This window comes from Centropristis striata, chromosome 20, assembly GCF_030273125.1.
Source record: "Centropristis striata isolate RG_2023a ecotype Rhode Island chromosome 20, C.striata_1.0, whole genome shotgun sequence".
NCBI lineage: Eukaryota > Metazoa > Chordata > Actinopteri > Perciformes > Serranidae > Centropristis > Centropristis striata.
The window spans coordinates 8,852,217-8,868,131 of NC_081536.1; the positions used below are offsets into that span (position 1 = coordinate 8,852,217).

Consider the following 15,915-nt stretch of genomic DNA (forward strand, 5'->3'; position numbering starts at 1 on the left):
AGCATGCGCCCATATTGATGACGACATGGCAAGTTCAATACAATGTGGAAAAATAAGAGTTTAATGTAACCCCCCTCACTCTTTATTTTGCTGTATATGTTACTACAAAACATATCAATAAAAAAAAAAAAAATAAGAGTTTAAGTTTTCAGTGGTTTGGAAAATGACATTGAGACAACGGACCATGTTTTCTTCTCATGTGATGTGATACAAACATTCTGGGTCAACATTCACAATTGGATTAAACAAAAAAATCGAAAAGAGACGATGTCACTTTCGGTATGCTTTTGCAAAACAAAAACGATCAACTATGTTGCAACATTATCCTTTGTTTAGCAAAATTTTTCATCCACAAGAATAGAATTATGAAATCATCCCCCAAATGTATTGTCTTCATGAATTAATTCAAATTGTACTTAAAATCTCTAAAATTCTAACAATAACAAAGGCACAAAAATGATATGATATCTTGAAAAATTTTCCCACTGAAATGAACTGTTAAAACTAATTCGAACCCCCCTTATTGAAAACATTTAGACTGTTTTATATGTATTTTATTTTTGTCTATTTTTTTTTCTAACTACAAATGTTTCATTATATCATTCATTAAAGCTTGATAGACTGGAGGATTTTTTGTTTCCAGTTCAGCAGAATTATTATTCTCGCTAACAGTGTCACAAAACAAATCACATTGTTCTGGTTGTTTGATAAAGAGCGCTCCAGCATTTTTCATTTTAAATGAATGCGCACATTTACTTTCAATATTATTTGTGGTTAATTTGTGTACTTACATGTTAATTTATTTAGTCCAGAGCTTTACGCTTTATTATGCATAACATTATTTTTTTTTAGAGTAATGGTCGGTGGAACTAGATGCTGTTTAGGCATGTACATTAACTGTATATTCATTTTTTCTGAATATTTCTTATTTTAATTTCTGAAACAGTGAATAACCGGAGATATCAACGTCATCATTATGCGCCTGCGCACATGCCCACAAGTGACGCTCCGTGCACTTCCTTCCCTTCCAGAAGGAGCGTGGTGAAGATGGCGGCGCCGAACTCAGTGCCGAGTGATCTTTACAAATGCGTATATTCATTTCTGCTGGAGAATAAGTTCACCAAGGCGGCCCAGCAGTTTCTGAAACAGACTAAAGTGGTAAGCGGCTCACCCGTTGTCAGTGTCAGTCAGTGGGCCTCTCTGTTGAGTTGAGACATACTGCACGAGGGGTTCACCTATAGCCATGTAAAGAGACCCTGTGAAGTTAGCACGTGTGGGGGGCTCAGGTACAAGTTGTACTAGAGCTGCCACTTGTTTATCCTGAAACAATTAACATTCTTGTCTATTAGATTGTAAATGGGAATCATACGGGGTTTTGCATTGTGGGGAAATTTTAATTCTGGAAACTTTAAAACTGCTAGAAGAGATTGGTTAAGTTAGAGCTGCATGTGTTTGTCTACAGACCCCACAAGATCAAAATGAGGAGAACCTCGTCGGCATCTACAACTTCTGGATGAAGTGAGTTTTTTGTCCTTTTTTAATTCTTTAAATGCATAAGCTAATTTGTTTTATATTAATGTTAACTTAGAAAAAAAGCCAAGTAAGCTTTGTGAGTAGTTATTTCTCCCTATTAAATGTTGTCACTGCTAACTGTGTATACGTTGTCTACTCAGTCAGAATCCCTCAAAGGAAAAATCTACCTTAAGCATACTGTTTTTGTATTGTAACGCCAATATCTGCAATCATAGGCACAAGTTTTCTTCTTTCTAACAGATCAGTGCTTTAACTGGTGTCATAATGTGACACACGATCCACAAAACTCTTGAATTGTGATGGACTCTGAGTTTATCAAATTGGCAGTACAACATAAAATATCTTCATGTAAAATGTGTTTAAATAGTTAATTTAACATTTGGCAACAGCAGTTTGCCATTGGATTAACACTAAAAGATTTACACGGTTTAAAGAGAAACAGGTTAAAATTATAGTCCAAGCTATTTATTTTACAAATGGTAATTCTATTTTAGGGTAGATTATCACTATGATGTGTGTGTATTTAAGACTATTTGTCTTCCTAGGTCTCCTGAGGCCAAGAAACGAAAGGCGCCACCTAACACAGCTGAAGCTACAAATGGTCCATCAGCCAAAAAAGCAAAAACCAGTGCGGAGAGCTCCAGTGAAGAGTCGAGCAGCGAGGATGAAGAAGCAGTTGCAAAACCAGCGCCGACCAAGGCAGTCCCTGCAGGTAATATCAAAATATTGAACATAAAGTACTGATGAGTTGGTGAGTTAGCAATTATGAAACCTCCAATAGCATTTTCATGATACATTTCCCTCTGTTTGTTTTAGCAGCCAAGGTGGTGCCGGCTAAAGCAGCAGCAGCTGCTAAAGCGGCCTCCAGCAGCAGTGAAGACTCCAGTGACTCTGAGGAGGAGAAGGCTCCTGCAAAGGCTCCTGCAAAGGCACCTGTAAAGGTAGGAGGGAATATCCAAATTAAAGATTAATTCAGGATCTAGTCAGGCATGCATGGCTGTGTTTGTGGGTTTATGCTATTATTAATATTCCGTTTCTGCTTAAAGGCTCCTGTGAAGTCACCTGCTGCTCCTGCTGCAGGACGGAAGAAAGACAGCAGCTCTAGCAGTGAAGAATCCGACTCTGAGGATGAGCAGCCCGCCAAAGCAACGACAACAAGTAAGTTTGGAGGCAGAAGTAATTATTGTTGTATAATGCAAACGTCTTTAATTGGGAATTTAATTTGAGCCGATAATGAAAACGTGTTGTATCTAATTTACCTGATTTATCTCTGAATAACAGAACCCAAGGCTGGTGCCGTCACAGCAGCCAAACCAGCTGTTCCTGCTAAAGCCGCTGCTCCGAAGAAGCAGGAGAGCAGCAGTGAAGATAGTTCCTCAGATTCTGAAGATGAAGAACCAGCAAAGAAGGTATGCCAAATACCTGGCCAGATATAAATATTATTGCAATTTTTTTCATCTGCTTGATTCCAGAGATTATGAAAATGTAGGTAAAAGAGTGATTGTGCTCGGTAAATTTCTGTGCGCTGTACTTACTTGACATGTCCTGTTAGGCTCCAGCCAAACCGGCTCCAGTGAAGGCTGCTGCAGCTGCTGCTGAATCAAGCAGCGAAGACTCGTCATCTGAAGATGAGGCTCCGCCCAGCAAAAAACCCAAAGCAGGTGTGTTTTTATGTTTTTTGTTAACGATTATATGTTCAGCGGCTTCCCCATAAACACAGCAACCCGACAATGTCTAGATACTAAAGATTCATGGTGCTGGGAATACCAATGAACATCAGGGGAGGTTTGATTGCACTCGCAATGAGTTTGAATCCAGAAAAGGGTCTCGAACCTTGAAAAACCTTAAACACTGAAACTTACAAACACCTTTTTTGGAGGTCAGAATTATGTTGTTGACGCACCATAGTTCCTCCTGCCCAACACTTCTTACAGTTTCCTTTGTCTTGGCAGGAGCGTATAGTGCAGTCCCACCTCCTGCTTCAGTCCAGAAAGCTCCAGCTGCTCCAGCAGCAGCAGCAGCAAGCAAAGCAGAGGACAGCGACTCCTCAGACAGCAGTGATGAGGAAGAAGAGAAGAAAGTAGCTGGTAAGATGTGTCCACTTTTTCCAGACTAGAATTATTAGTGTGTTGTTTTTTTATGGCATGTCTAATGGCAGTTTAATCCTCACAGCAAAACCTGCACCGGCAAAGACACCTGCTGCCAAACCTGTAACACCCAAACCTGCTGCAAAGAAGCAGGAGTCCAGCTCTGAGAGTTCAGGTAATTATCAGAATCCCAGTTTGTAATTTTTTTTTCTAGGCATGATCTGATGCCAGACATTTGACAAATATTTTGTTCATGCGCACGACTACAGATTCAAGCTCAGATGAAGAGGAGGCAAAGAAGCCTGCAGCCAAAGTCACCCCAGCTAAAGCTGCTCCAGTCAAACCTGTGCCAGCTAAAGCTGCACCTGCGAAAGACTCCGATTCCGACTCTTCAAGTTCAGAGGACGAAGAGGAGGCAAAGAAACCTGCAGTGAAGGTGACTCCAGCTAAGGCTGCTCCAGCTAAACCTGTTGCAGCTAAAGCAACACCTGCTAAAGAAGATTCGTCAGAGGAAGATTCCAGCTCAGAAGAGGAGGAAACTGCAAAGAAGCCTGCAGCTAAACCTGCAGCTAAACCTGCAGCTGCCAAGGCTACCCCAGCTAAAAAAGACGAGTCCTCTAGCTCAGGTAAGAGACACCAGGTTTCAAACATGTGAGCTCAACATTCTAACACCATGAAGGATCTGAAGTTATGCTTTTGTTAAAGCTGTTTGACTAAATTGTATGATTTTTTTGCAGCACTCTTGAATTACACTGCATTATTTTTAGCTTGATGTACCTAATAAAAAAACTGGAAACAGGATGTACATTCATGTGCCTGTCTGCAAAATGTTTAAAATATTATTTTGTCGTTCCAGAAAGCAGCTCTGAAGATGAGGCTCCAGCAAAACCTGCTGCTAAAGCTGCAGCCAAACCGACGCCTGCTGCTGCTGCCTCTAAGGCTCCAGCCAAGGCAGCAGAGAGTAGCTCTGAGTCAGAGGACTCTTCTGAGGACGAGAAAGAACCAGCAAAAGCCAAGCCAGCAGCTAAGCCGGCATCTAAACCTGCTACGCCAGCTTCAAAGCCTGCTACTCCTGCAGCAAAGTCTGCTGCTGCTGCAGAGAGCAGCTCAGACTCCTCCTCTGAGGATGAGGAAGAACCGGCTAAGGCTAAGCCAACAGCAGCTAAACCAGCAGCTAAGCCCGCTACCCCTGTTGCAAAGCCTGCTGCTGCAGCAGAGAGCAGCTCGGATTCCGACTCCTCTTCTGAAGACGAAGAACCAGCAGTCAAGGCTAAACCTGCTGCAGCAAAACCAGCTACACCAGCAGCAAAGCCTGCTACTCCTGCTGCAAAGCCTGCTGCTGCAGCAGAGAGCAGCTCGGACTCTGACTCTTCCTCTGAAGACGAAGAACCAGCAGTCAAGGCTAAACCTGCGGCAGCTAAACCGGCTACGCCAGCCTCAAAGCCTGCTACTCCTGCAGCAAAGCCTGCTGCAGCAGCCGAGAGCAGCTCAGATTCCGACTCCTCTTCTGAAGACGAAGAACCAGCAGTCAAGGCTAAACCTGCAGCAGCTACACCAGCTGCAAAGCCTGCTACTCCTGCAGCAAAGCCTGCAGCAAAGCCTGCTGCAGCAGCCGAGAGCAGCTCAGATTCCGACTCCTCCTCTGAAGACGAAGAACCAGCAGTCAAGGCAAAGCCTGCAGCAGCTAAACCAGCTACACCAAAGCCTGCTACCCCTGCTGCAAAGCCTGCAGCAGCAGCTGAGAGCAGCTCCGACAGCGACAGCTCAGACTCTGAGGATGAGGCAGCCAAACCTGCAGTCAAGAAAGCAACCCCTGCTGCTACGCCCACAGCCCCAAAGGCAGCTCCAGCTGCAGCAAAGAAGGCTGAGGAGAGCAGCTCTGACTCCTCAGACAGCTCTGATTCAGAGACGGAAACAAAGCCAACCCCCGCTAAGCCTGCAGTCGCCAACGGCAAGGCAGCAACACCCAAGGCAGCATCAACACCCAAGACCCCAGCAAAGCCAGCAGAGTCCTCATCCAGTGACAGCAGCTCTGAAGAGGAAGAAGAGGCCAGTAAGAAGCCCGTAAAACCTGCTACACCTGCCGCAACACCCAAGACGACCCCAGCAGCTAAAGCTAAAGAGAGCAGCAGCAGCTCCTCAGACAGTTCATCAGAGGAAGAGGAAGCACCCCGCAAAGCAGCCACAGCACCTTCCACCCCTACAGCAAATGGTAAGGCCCAAACAAATACTGATGGAGCCATTTAACAGGGAAATACATGTATTAATGGGTAAACAGCAGACTGGAACCCTCACTGCCATTTCTAGAAATGTTTTTAACCTACTTTTAAATGTGTCATTTCATGCATCTTAGCTTTATGGAATGCTCATATTGTTGAATGGTACGCAGTCCTCTTAATATGAGCACAAGTAAATTCGTTTTTTTTTATGTATGCAGGTACCAATGGAAAGAGAAAAAGAGATGAAGAATCAGAAAGTGAAGAGGAAGATGAAGAGACAGACAAAACACCCAAAAACAAGAAAGCAACAACTACACCACAAACGTTTCCTAAAGTCAATAAGAAGGTAAGACCTGCTGCCTGAGACAGGAATGGCTTCCTGAAGGGAGAAGAGCCTTGATTTAATAGAAATTACCTTTGTGTTTTTCAGTCTGGCAACGTACCGTTTCGTAGAATAAGAGAGGAAGAAGTATCGGTGGATCCCCGTCTTTCAAACAACTCTTTTGAGGCAAAGGTGAGTTTCTTTTATACTCGTCATTTTTTAAAATGAAAAATGTATTTGTGGTTGTTGCCTAATATTGCTAAAGCAACCCAACAATCTACTCTTGCACAACCTTCTTATTTGTCGTTGTTATTCCAGTATGGAGCCGAGGGGGACTGGGGCCAGAAAGCCAACGACGTGCTCAAGTTCACAAAAGGCAAGTCATTCCGCCACGAGAAGACGAAGAAGAAGAGGGGAAGCTACCGCGGCGGAGCCATCTCCACCACGGTTAACTCTATTAAGTTTGACAGTGACTGAGGACCATCTCGCTCTGGGTCCTCCTACATGAACTTGACTGTACCTGCTTGATCAGGACCGAAACTTTGTCTGCTTCCTCCCCCCCCGTAAACAGTCCCTGTAACATCACTACCCAGCAGCAGCACACTGACAGGAATGTGAACCGTAGAGCTGAGAGGCCACTGGCGTTCAGTTCGCCGCCTTTAGTTTGTAATGGAGATCATTGGCATGGTCTCTGATCTGAAGCAACAGTTAGTGGAGCCGTGGCAGCAGGAGAGAGATGTTCCCAGCTGTGACTTCAGACTGTTCTGCTTAAGGTTGACATCCATGTGACGTTATTACCCCTTATAGCCACTAGGTGGCTGCAGGCCACCTGTTAATGGTACAAAGCCATTGTGTTGTTGGGTCCCTTATTTGCTCTTTCTGACTTTAACCTACTTTATTCTCAAATGACTGTCTTGTCATTTTCATTTATTCGTGTATGACTGACGGCCATCCATCCCCAACAGGTTCTTTATAAAGGCTGATTGATTTTTTTAATAATCACATGGATACTTTAAGTTTCTTCGGTTGTTTGTCAATTTTTATTTGGCCACATTTAAAAGTGGACGGGGTGTGCGCTCGGGGTTTTCCTCTTTACATTATATAAACATTCAGCGAGTAAAACTGAGTTTTATACTGTGTATTTATTAAGTTTTATTCCATTTCAATGTTTAGAACCTCAGATGGTGTTTTCAATGTTATTCTCAAGCCATTTTGCTTCGAAAGCAGTTTGTTAGGATACCCATGTGAAACCCTAATCTGCTCATCAGTGGTATGGAACTTATTATTTACCAAGTTAACAAAGAGCCATGCTTTTTTCAATTTAAACTTGCTGTATCAACTTTTGTGAGCCTCTGTTCTTTTTTTAATAATAAATTCTTGTAGCTGTAGTCCTAAACAATTAAATGTTGGTGCGATTAAAATCACAACTTTGAGGCTGTTTGTTTTTGTTTTTTTAACTCGTCCTTTCATGTATTACTGATGCTCCTAATTTTTCCCCAGTCTCTTAGTAAACTGTGCTTTATATACATGGAAAAGGAAGGGAAGTGTTCTTTTAATAGGCATCTTCAAATTATAAGCTTGAACACAAACATGAATACCTACAGTCATTACCTCTGTTATGGCTCAGTGGTCCAAGAAAGATGTTAAATCATAATGTATCTGCTTTTCTTCTGACATTAAAGGAACACCGCCCAAATTAAGATTCAAATATGTTATTTCTACGGACTGGGAAAGTTGCTCAGAATATCCATCTAGAACATTTGGCCCAGTTCATTGTCCTTGGAGCGACTCCAGACTTTAAACTCTATTACCTCACAAAGTTTTCAGCAGTCTAGTTTTGGGATTCACGATTGTTTCTCATGTTGACTAATAGTTGTAGGCCTATTAGGGTATCGGTCATCTACAATAGTAGGTTTTTCCTCTGGAGGGGATGCAGGCTGGTCTCTTGAAACTCCAATCAAAGCCACTAGATGGCAGTCAGGTACCTCTGCTCCAGGACTGCTCAGCTGTAAAAGTGAAACTCACTGTACAGTGAAGGATCTGACACCTTATTGCTTGCTATGGGACAGTTTTGAGGGTGGCTGCCATGTCCGGGCTTTACACTCTGCCCTCTGTGATGGATGTTCTGTCTCACAATAAACAAGCGACAAATGATGCTTGCCAGGAATGGCCCGTCGAGCAGTGACACTCTTTAAAAAGGGATACTCCACCAATTGAGCATTGCACTTCTATACAAGTGAGCCGAGTGATTAAAAATAGGTTGGTCTAATATCCTGACTTTTAATACCAAATATGGGTCAAGCTACTTAACTGAGATTCATGTGTGAAGTATGGAGCTACCCTTTAACTAACCCCTTTATCCCAGACAGTCTATATTAGCCTCTACATGCTCCCAGTTCTGAATTGTCAAGCTTTTCAGTTTGCCTTCCCCTAATGTTTGCTGTAACTGTCCACATTGAGAATCCATCCTACAATTACACATGAAGCCTCCCCAGGGAAATGCAAGATGTGTCTTTTATGTTCCACTGTGCAATGACTCCACACCTCTTTAGAAGAGTTGATAGTCACATAAAGGAGCTCTGCCTGTCACCTGGCAGAATATAAAGCAGATTAGTCTGATGTATTGATCAGATTTCAGGCTATTCCCTTCAATACTGTCTCTTTTAAATTACTTAATTAGGTCTTTATGCAGTTGTTGCTTGTATTTTATGAATTATAAAAAGCTCTGTGGCTGCAGGTACTCTTCTTCCAACATTTATGAGAAGAAAAGAAAACTGGAACCCTCCAATGAGTTTTTGGACTGAATTATCTTTATTTTATACAGCAGCAGTATATTAATTTTGTTTTAGTAATAGAACAAGTTGGTTTTAACAGCTTTGATGATGTCAATCACTTAGCTTTAATTAAACCGTAATAATTACCGTCCCTGATTTGTTTCATTTTTTATAATATGGGTCCTGTAAACTTAATTCAATATAACCCTCCTTTTAAAACCTTATGCAAAAGTGGACAAAGTGATCCTTAGGCTGAACACTTTAGACTATGCTGACTGGATAAACTCTGTTCTAACATTGCTGCAGTTATTATAATAAACATGGTTTATTATTTTTGCATTAACTTATAATACATGACAGATGGCATATGACATATGGCCTAATGAAGCGTACACTCGCTGCATTCAGCGTGATGAGAAAGCTTAATTCCTACGTACACTTGACGAACAGCACACACACTGTAAATACAGTTTATGCATCTACACTGAGGAAATGTTGTGTACATTTCTGTGCCTACACATGAGAGCTGTTGACTTAGGAGGGAGGTCTGCAGTCACTCCAAATATAGCAGCCTCTCCAAAGTCTGACAACAGTTAACCATTGGGCGTTGCTTCAGTGCTCACCAAGCAGGGAGATTTGACAGAGCGTGCTTGCTTGGGGTTTACACGGCTGAGCTGTCGAGAAGGGGGAGCTGCAGTATGGCTACTGTAGAGCTGTTACCGGGTAATTTCTCAGTGCAGATGGAACTGTTGCTGAGAGGCTCAATGCAGTTGGAGGCGATGTTGCTGGCAGCATGTTGGACTCTACAAAGATACGATCGGTTACAGGGGCCTTATTCTGTTTAATACCACTGTCAGTTGACTTTCTTTGGGTTTTTTAATGGTTGGTTGGATGTAACAAGCAATTTCACTGCATATTTCACAATTTCCTAACATTAATTAAGTTAATAAAAAAAGCAATCAACAGATTCACGGACCATAAAAATGTTGCAGCCCTAGTTATGGTGAAGGAACTGCTGGTGGGCAAAGCTAAAAAAAAAAAAAAAAAAAAAAGCTAAAGCAGATCAGCAAAACTATTATTCACCTGTTCTCAAGTCAAAACCACAGGGAAAAAAAATTATCACCAGAACCTGTTTTCCCACTTGCCTCTCAGGGCTTATTTAATTATGGGATATTGTAACATGTATAAAACATTTAAAACCTCATTAGAGTAGCTTGAAGAATGCATTTTCACAAATATGAAAACAAGGCTGTTCTTTAGCTCCTGAAGAGCTGATGTTTTCACAGTACAGCACCTTTATGTTTACAGGTACAGTTGAAACCAGAAGTTTACATACATCTGTCGTTTTTATGTTTCTTTTGGAGTAATGGCTTCTTCCTGGCAGAGTGGCCTTTCAGCCCATGTTGGTACAGTACTCGTTTCACTCTGGATAATGACACACTCTTACCAGCTTCAGCCAGCATCTTCACAGTCTTTTGCTTTTGTTCTTGGGTTGATATGCACATTTTGGACCAAAGCACGTTCATCTCTGGGACACAGAGTCCGTCTCCTTCCTGAGTGGTATGATGGCTGGACATTCCCATGGTGTTTATACTTGGGTATGATTATATGAACAAATGAATGTGGCACCTTCAGGCATCTGGAAATTGCACCCAAGGATGAACCAGACTTGTGCAAGTCCACAATTCTCTTCCTGATATCTTGGTTGATTTCTTTTGACTTTCCCATGATGTCACATAAAGAAGCAGTGTGTTTCAGGTGTGCCTTAAAATACATCCACAGGTGTGTCTCGAATTAACTCTAATGTTGTCAATAAATCTATCAGAAGCTTCCAAAGACATGACAGCATCATCCGGGCTTTCCCAAATTGTTTCAAGGCATAATAATGTTAGTGTATGTAAACTTCTGACTTTGAAGAAAGTAATAAAAAATTGTCTAAAAAAATCCTTCTCTAATTATTCTGGCATTTAGTAAATAGAAATAATTTTGGTAATCCTAACGGACCTAAAACAGGAAAAGTGATTGTCTGATTTCATGTCAGACATTGAGAAAAAAAGCATATGTGTCTTTTTATATAGTGTATGTAAACTTCTGGTTTCAACTGTAAGTGTTGTAAAGTGGATACAACAGCAAGGATGTTCTGTTAAAAATCGTTTTATGATCTTTGTGATTGTAAAGGCAGACTTGAGCTGTGGAAAGAACGCCTTTGAGGAATACTGATGAGAGGCCCTTCAACCTAATCTCCTGCCTAGCAATCACTCCTGAGTGAGAAGCACTTCCGTCTGTCAGTCCAAGTGTGTGCAAGAGAGCAAGCCAGCTCGTTTCAGGCCAATGCAGCACAGTGTGTGTACCAAGAGGCTGCAGGACAATCATTTAATGGGCAGCAGAGGCCGAGGACTGCCCATCCTGTCCATTTCAATTAGACAAAACTGCTGACCACTCTTGCAAACATACACACACACACACACATTAGCATCTTTTTCTTCCCCTGGCACAACCTCAAAGCCACCGCATACAATCAGCCATGCAGTTTTGCTTCCAAATGTTACACCCAATTTCATTACACATGACAAATGACTTCCATGGTGCCTCGTAGATTAGTCTCACTAATCCCCCACTGTGCTTTTCTTTGAGTCAAAGAGTGAAAATGAGAACATGACAGGACAACAATCCAACTTACAAGTCAAGCAGAACACAACATCTAATAAATAAAGCTTAATCAGTTTAACATTGTTAAAAACATCTTTAATAGAGAATTTCTTTTAACATCCATCTTATATATAAAGTGTTTCAGTGGGCCATAGTAATTAGAAGAACACACACTTTGAACAGTACATCGTCGAGCAAGACAAGCATCGTTGATCTTTTATGGGACAAACTGAGTTAAAGATGCAGCTGGAGCTAGCAGAGTGAATGCAGAGATGCTAACGGGATCACACACTTCTTCTCTCTGTCCCACCGAAGAAATAACAAACGGTCTGCTGTCAGTATAGAACATACTGCGGCATTTATACAGCTAAAGGTCGAATAAGATTGATTCCACTTCTTGTCTTGCATTTTGCAGTAAAATGTGTTAAATGAAGATATAAAAGTGCAGTTTTTAGCGTTTGACAAAGAGTCACACAGACACTGCATTTCTCTGAAGAATATGGCAAAAATAAACTTATAAACCTTGTAAATTTGAAAATATACAAACACCCATGATGCCTTGGTAGAGAAGCCTTTCAGGACTCGCTGCATCAGCATGCTTCAGTCTCTCTATTGATAGTTTGAACTACAGCGACATGCGTTAATGATTGATGATGCCCCTCGGAGCTGCAGTCCTAATGAGCTCATTGCATTAATTGTTTAAGTTGTCGAGACCTGTTTAAGGTAAATGTCTTTGAAGCACATGGTGTTGTTGGCTTTATTTGCAGGCTGTCTTTCTCTCCCGCTCACACGCTGTTTCCTGTCTCTATTATGTCTTTGGTGTGGCAAAGTCCCAGGCGGTATCCTGGGCACACTTCCACATGGCACGCACCAGCCGAGTGAAGCCCATGTCCTTTGGTTTCTCCAGCCCACGCATGAGCCGCTGCTTCATAATGGCGATGAACTCCCTATTACTGAGCTCTCCGTTCCCTGAGGGAGACAGACAGCGGAGAGAGAGAGAGAGGGTGATGGACAGGGGAGAGATGATGAAATAATAGAGGGAGAGTAAGTAAGAGCAGGAGAGGACTTCAATTTATTGATGATTTCCATCTGTCATTTGAGACGTAATTTGCTTTCCATAAAACAGAATTTGGCTTATTAGAAGAATAATTCATTTTATCATCACATGTAAATCTACAGCAACCAAAATATATTGTTTGTTTTCCCAGCTGTTGGTATCATTATTATTTAATGCCATCTAATTTAGTTTGCTAGATATAGCTTTTGACTAGCTTATGGCTAGGTCACACAATATGTTGATGAAGCACCAGATAATGTTGAAAATAACGCATCTTTTAAGGCGAGACACTACAGGTAAAAACATATATTTTTCATGCACTGGTTAGTTTTGATGTTTTTTGGCTATTTTTCTGTATGAATAGTGGAAAAAAAACATCCAAAACAAACACTTCGGTTTATATTTTGCATTAGATCCATTTGTGCCTCTTCATCACAGGCATTGAGAAAGCTGCCACTCTTCTGCACAATATTATGTGTTCAACATGGTCTTTGTTGTTGCTTTGAATTAGATTCATTATTCTGTCTTCAAATAGTCAATTCCATTGAGAATGTATGAAAACTTTAAAGGTCGTTCCCTTTAAAAATGAGTTTTTTCTCTCTGAAATCATAAATCTCAAGTTCAGCTACACTTGCATTTACCAAACTGAACTTTTATTCATGACTTTATTCTGAAGGTTTTTACAGAGGCGTTTGTCTATATTTCATTTATACCATGATTCATGGAAAATTTTGTTCTGAAAAAAAACATGACAAAAATGTATTATTTTATGGCTTTTGACAGTATTTTCTGATTTATGAAATGATAAAAGGAGATATCCTAATTTCCTTCTGTAAACAAACAAATATATCAACAAAAAAAAATAACTTTGAAATTTGCTTTATCCAATGTTCTGGTTTATGTCCTGGAAATATACATGTATGACTGTAATCAGATGGCAAATACAGGTGCATCTTATACATTAGAATATCATGGAAAAGTCAAATTCCAGTAGTTCAAGTCAAATAGTCCCAACCAAGTATTGAGTGCATATAGATGGACATACTTTTCAGAGGCCAATATTTCCATATTAAACATACTTTTTAAAATTGGTCTTTGGTAACATTCAAATTTTCTGAGACACTGAATTTTAGGTCTTCATTAAATGTAAGCCATACTCATTATAATTAGAAGAAATTAAATAAATGAAGACATGAAATTTTTATTCTGTGTGTAACGGATCTATATAATGTGTTATTTCCACTTTTTGAATTGAATTACTGACTAAATAAACTTTTCTATGATATTCTAATTTATTGAGGTGCACCTGTATAGTCGGCTGGGTACTTACCATCACAGTCAAACAGGGCGAACACCACATCACACACATGGTCTGACAGTTCCACTTTGGCCACGGTGCGGGCCACCTGCTTCATGGTAACTGAGAGACAGAGGGAGGGAACCACAGATAGAGAGATTCACCATTTGAGGAAGAGCGAAATAGAGGTGCGAGTCACACAAGCCAGCTCATAAATGGCGCATGTGGAGGACATTGTGTGCGAGCCAAACTGCTTGGGATCGATAGCAGGCAGGATTCCCATTCACTGGGGAGACTATCTGATAGAGAATGAGAAACAAGAGGGGCTGAGAGGAGAAGGAGGAGGAGGAGTGGACAGCATTAGGACATCCAGCTGAGAATGAGTCTGGTTAAAAGGAGAAAATGAGAAAAAGATGGAGGTGTACAGTGGAAGAGAGGGACAGAGGAGACAGAGGAGAAAAATAATCCTCTGGGGTCATTTTCAGAAAAACAAATAGATAATAAAATGATGAAAACTTCCACAGTCTCAACCAGAATGATTGATTATCAGACTTCAAAAGGCAAAAAACTGGAGCAAAGCTAAAGAGAAACAGAGGAGCATAAGAAAGAGGAGGGAGCGAGGATGAAAAGAATAATATCTAACAAAAATCTCTCTGCAAATGGCAAGACAAAAAAAAAAGCTGAATCACTCCAAGAATCTCATTAGTGGCCTTCTTTTCTACCTTTAACAATGTGCAGTTCCAGATAGCACACCCACATATGAGAAACTCTACTAAAAGGCTGTGAAATCATCAGATTTGAGAGCGAAATGAAACAGATGAAAGACAGAAAGAAAGATTGTAAAAGAGAAGAGAGAAATACAACAGCTCCTTAAGGCTTGAAGAGTAGGAAGACAGTTTCACTGCATGGACAACAGGATGACGGAGATAATTCACAGACGCATGCCTGGCAGCTCAACATGAACCCACAGCAGCCTGATGTTTTCAATGCCCCTCCAAAACACACTCACAGACGCACACATGGCTTGTTACTGTTATTGCAGCTGAAATAATACGGTGGAAACACGCACCTCGGGGTAGCCCCCGCACTCCCTTACAGCAGAAGCTGTTCATCAGTGAATCAGAACTAATGGATGAGCTGACAGAAAACATATGGAGGCCTATTGGTGGAGTAAATCACAGCAATAAATGAAGAAGAAATTGACTCAAACAACTGCCACTGCCGTATCATTAAAGCTACAGGTCCCCGCTGTCCATGCTGCTCTCACATTAAATAGATTTTCATTGTTAGAATCTGACAGAGAAATTAATTCAGTAGAAATGAATGTGTTGAGGAAGATAAAGGAAATAAGATTAATATAATGACTGATGTGACACTAATTATTCTTTCTGAATAATCATTGCAGACACATTCTCCAGGAGTGAGCATACTGGGACAACCCCAGTCAACTGTCTGTCTAAATCATAATCAATAAAGATTTTATGAAATCAAACTCCATGTGAAATACTATTAATGTTCAGCATACAATAGCTATATGATGCATTAACGTTCAGTGATTAACTCTTTCTTAAGGGTGTCGCAATTTCAATTGTTCACCAAAAATGAAATGAAATGAGCTTTAATTTCTGTTATTAAAATCAAAATAGCAGTCGACTCTCTTCCACCGCTGGCTTTTATTTTCTTTTGAAATGCATTCTTCTAATTTGATCACATTGATTTAGTAGAGAAGTGCTGTATTTTGCAAGACCATGTTTACATGATTTAATGTTAAATAAAACTTATTTTCTCTCTTTCTGTCTGTCTGAATAAACCTGTTTTCACCCTCTGTCTAAAACAGTTTTAGTGCCCGTCTCTTTAAATTACATTTCTGCTGCTTAAAAAGGCAGATTATTCACCAACGTCTTCATTTAACAGTGCTAGTATGTTAAGCTGCACTGTAAACAGATACACCAGCAGATCCTCTGGTTTATTTCTGAC

The 15,915-nt window shown here is 40.8% G+C and overlaps 2 protein-coding genes across 6 annotated transcripts in view; one reads left to right on the forward strand and one right to left on the reverse strand.

Moving 5' to 3' along the window:
- Positions 1-1,009: 1,009 nt before the first annotated feature.
- Positions 1,010-7,599, forward strand: nolc1 (nucleolar and coiled-body phosphoprotein 1). 2 transcript variants are annotated; one of them, XM_059323844.1, is made up of 14 exons: positions 1,010-1,158; positions 1,463-1,518; positions 2,079-2,245; positions 2,350-2,474; positions 2,580-2,691; positions 2,815-2,942; positions 3,086-3,194; positions 3,486-3,620; positions 3,706-3,795; positions 3,890-4,246; positions 4,477-5,832; positions 6,058-6,185; positions 6,270-6,353; positions 6,480-7,599. In XM_059323844.1, the coding sequence occupies exons 1-14, from the start codon at positions 1,048-1,050 to the stop codon at positions 6,636-6,638; spliced, it is 3,117 nt and encodes a 1,038-aa protein (XP_059179827.1). In that variant the 5' UTR covers positions 1,010-1,047; the 3' UTR covers positions 6,639-7,599. The 2 variants fall into 2 exon arrangements, with proteins under 2 accessions (XP_059179827.1, XP_059179828.1); XM_059323845.1 differs by having other exon boundaries at positions 2,353-2,474.
- A 4,066-nt stretch (positions 7,600-11,665) lies between these two features.
- Positions 11,666-15,915, reverse strand: part of micu1 (mitochondrial calcium uptake 1) — a 39,158-nt gene continuing 34,908 nt past the window's right edge. For all 4 annotated transcript variants that reach the window (XM_059323850.1, XM_059323847.1, XM_059323848.1 and 1 more), the window contains 2 exons: positions 13,972-14,061; positions 11,666-12,553 (listed from right to left, as the gene is read on the reverse strand). In XM_059323850.1, the coding sequence (XP_059179833.1) occupies positions 12,393-12,553; positions 13,972-14,061 (251 nt within the window). In that variant the 3' untranslated portion in view covers positions 11,666-12,392. The remainder of the gene's footprint in view (positions 12,554-13,971; positions 14,062-15,915) is intronic.

Coding starts and splice junctions, on each gene's coding strand:
- nolc1 (XM_059323844.1), top strand. CDS start 1,048: ATGGCGGCGCCGAACTCAGTGCCGAGTGATCTTTACAAATGCGTATAT. Junction 4,247..4,476: donor AGACGAGTCCTCTAGCTCAG/GTAAGAGACACC, acceptor TTGTCGTTCCAG/AAAGCAGCTCTGAAGATGAG. Junction 6,354..6,479: donor ACAACTCTTTTGAGGCAAAG/GTGAGTTTCTTT, acceptor TTGTTATTCCAG/TATGGAGCCGAGGGGGACTG.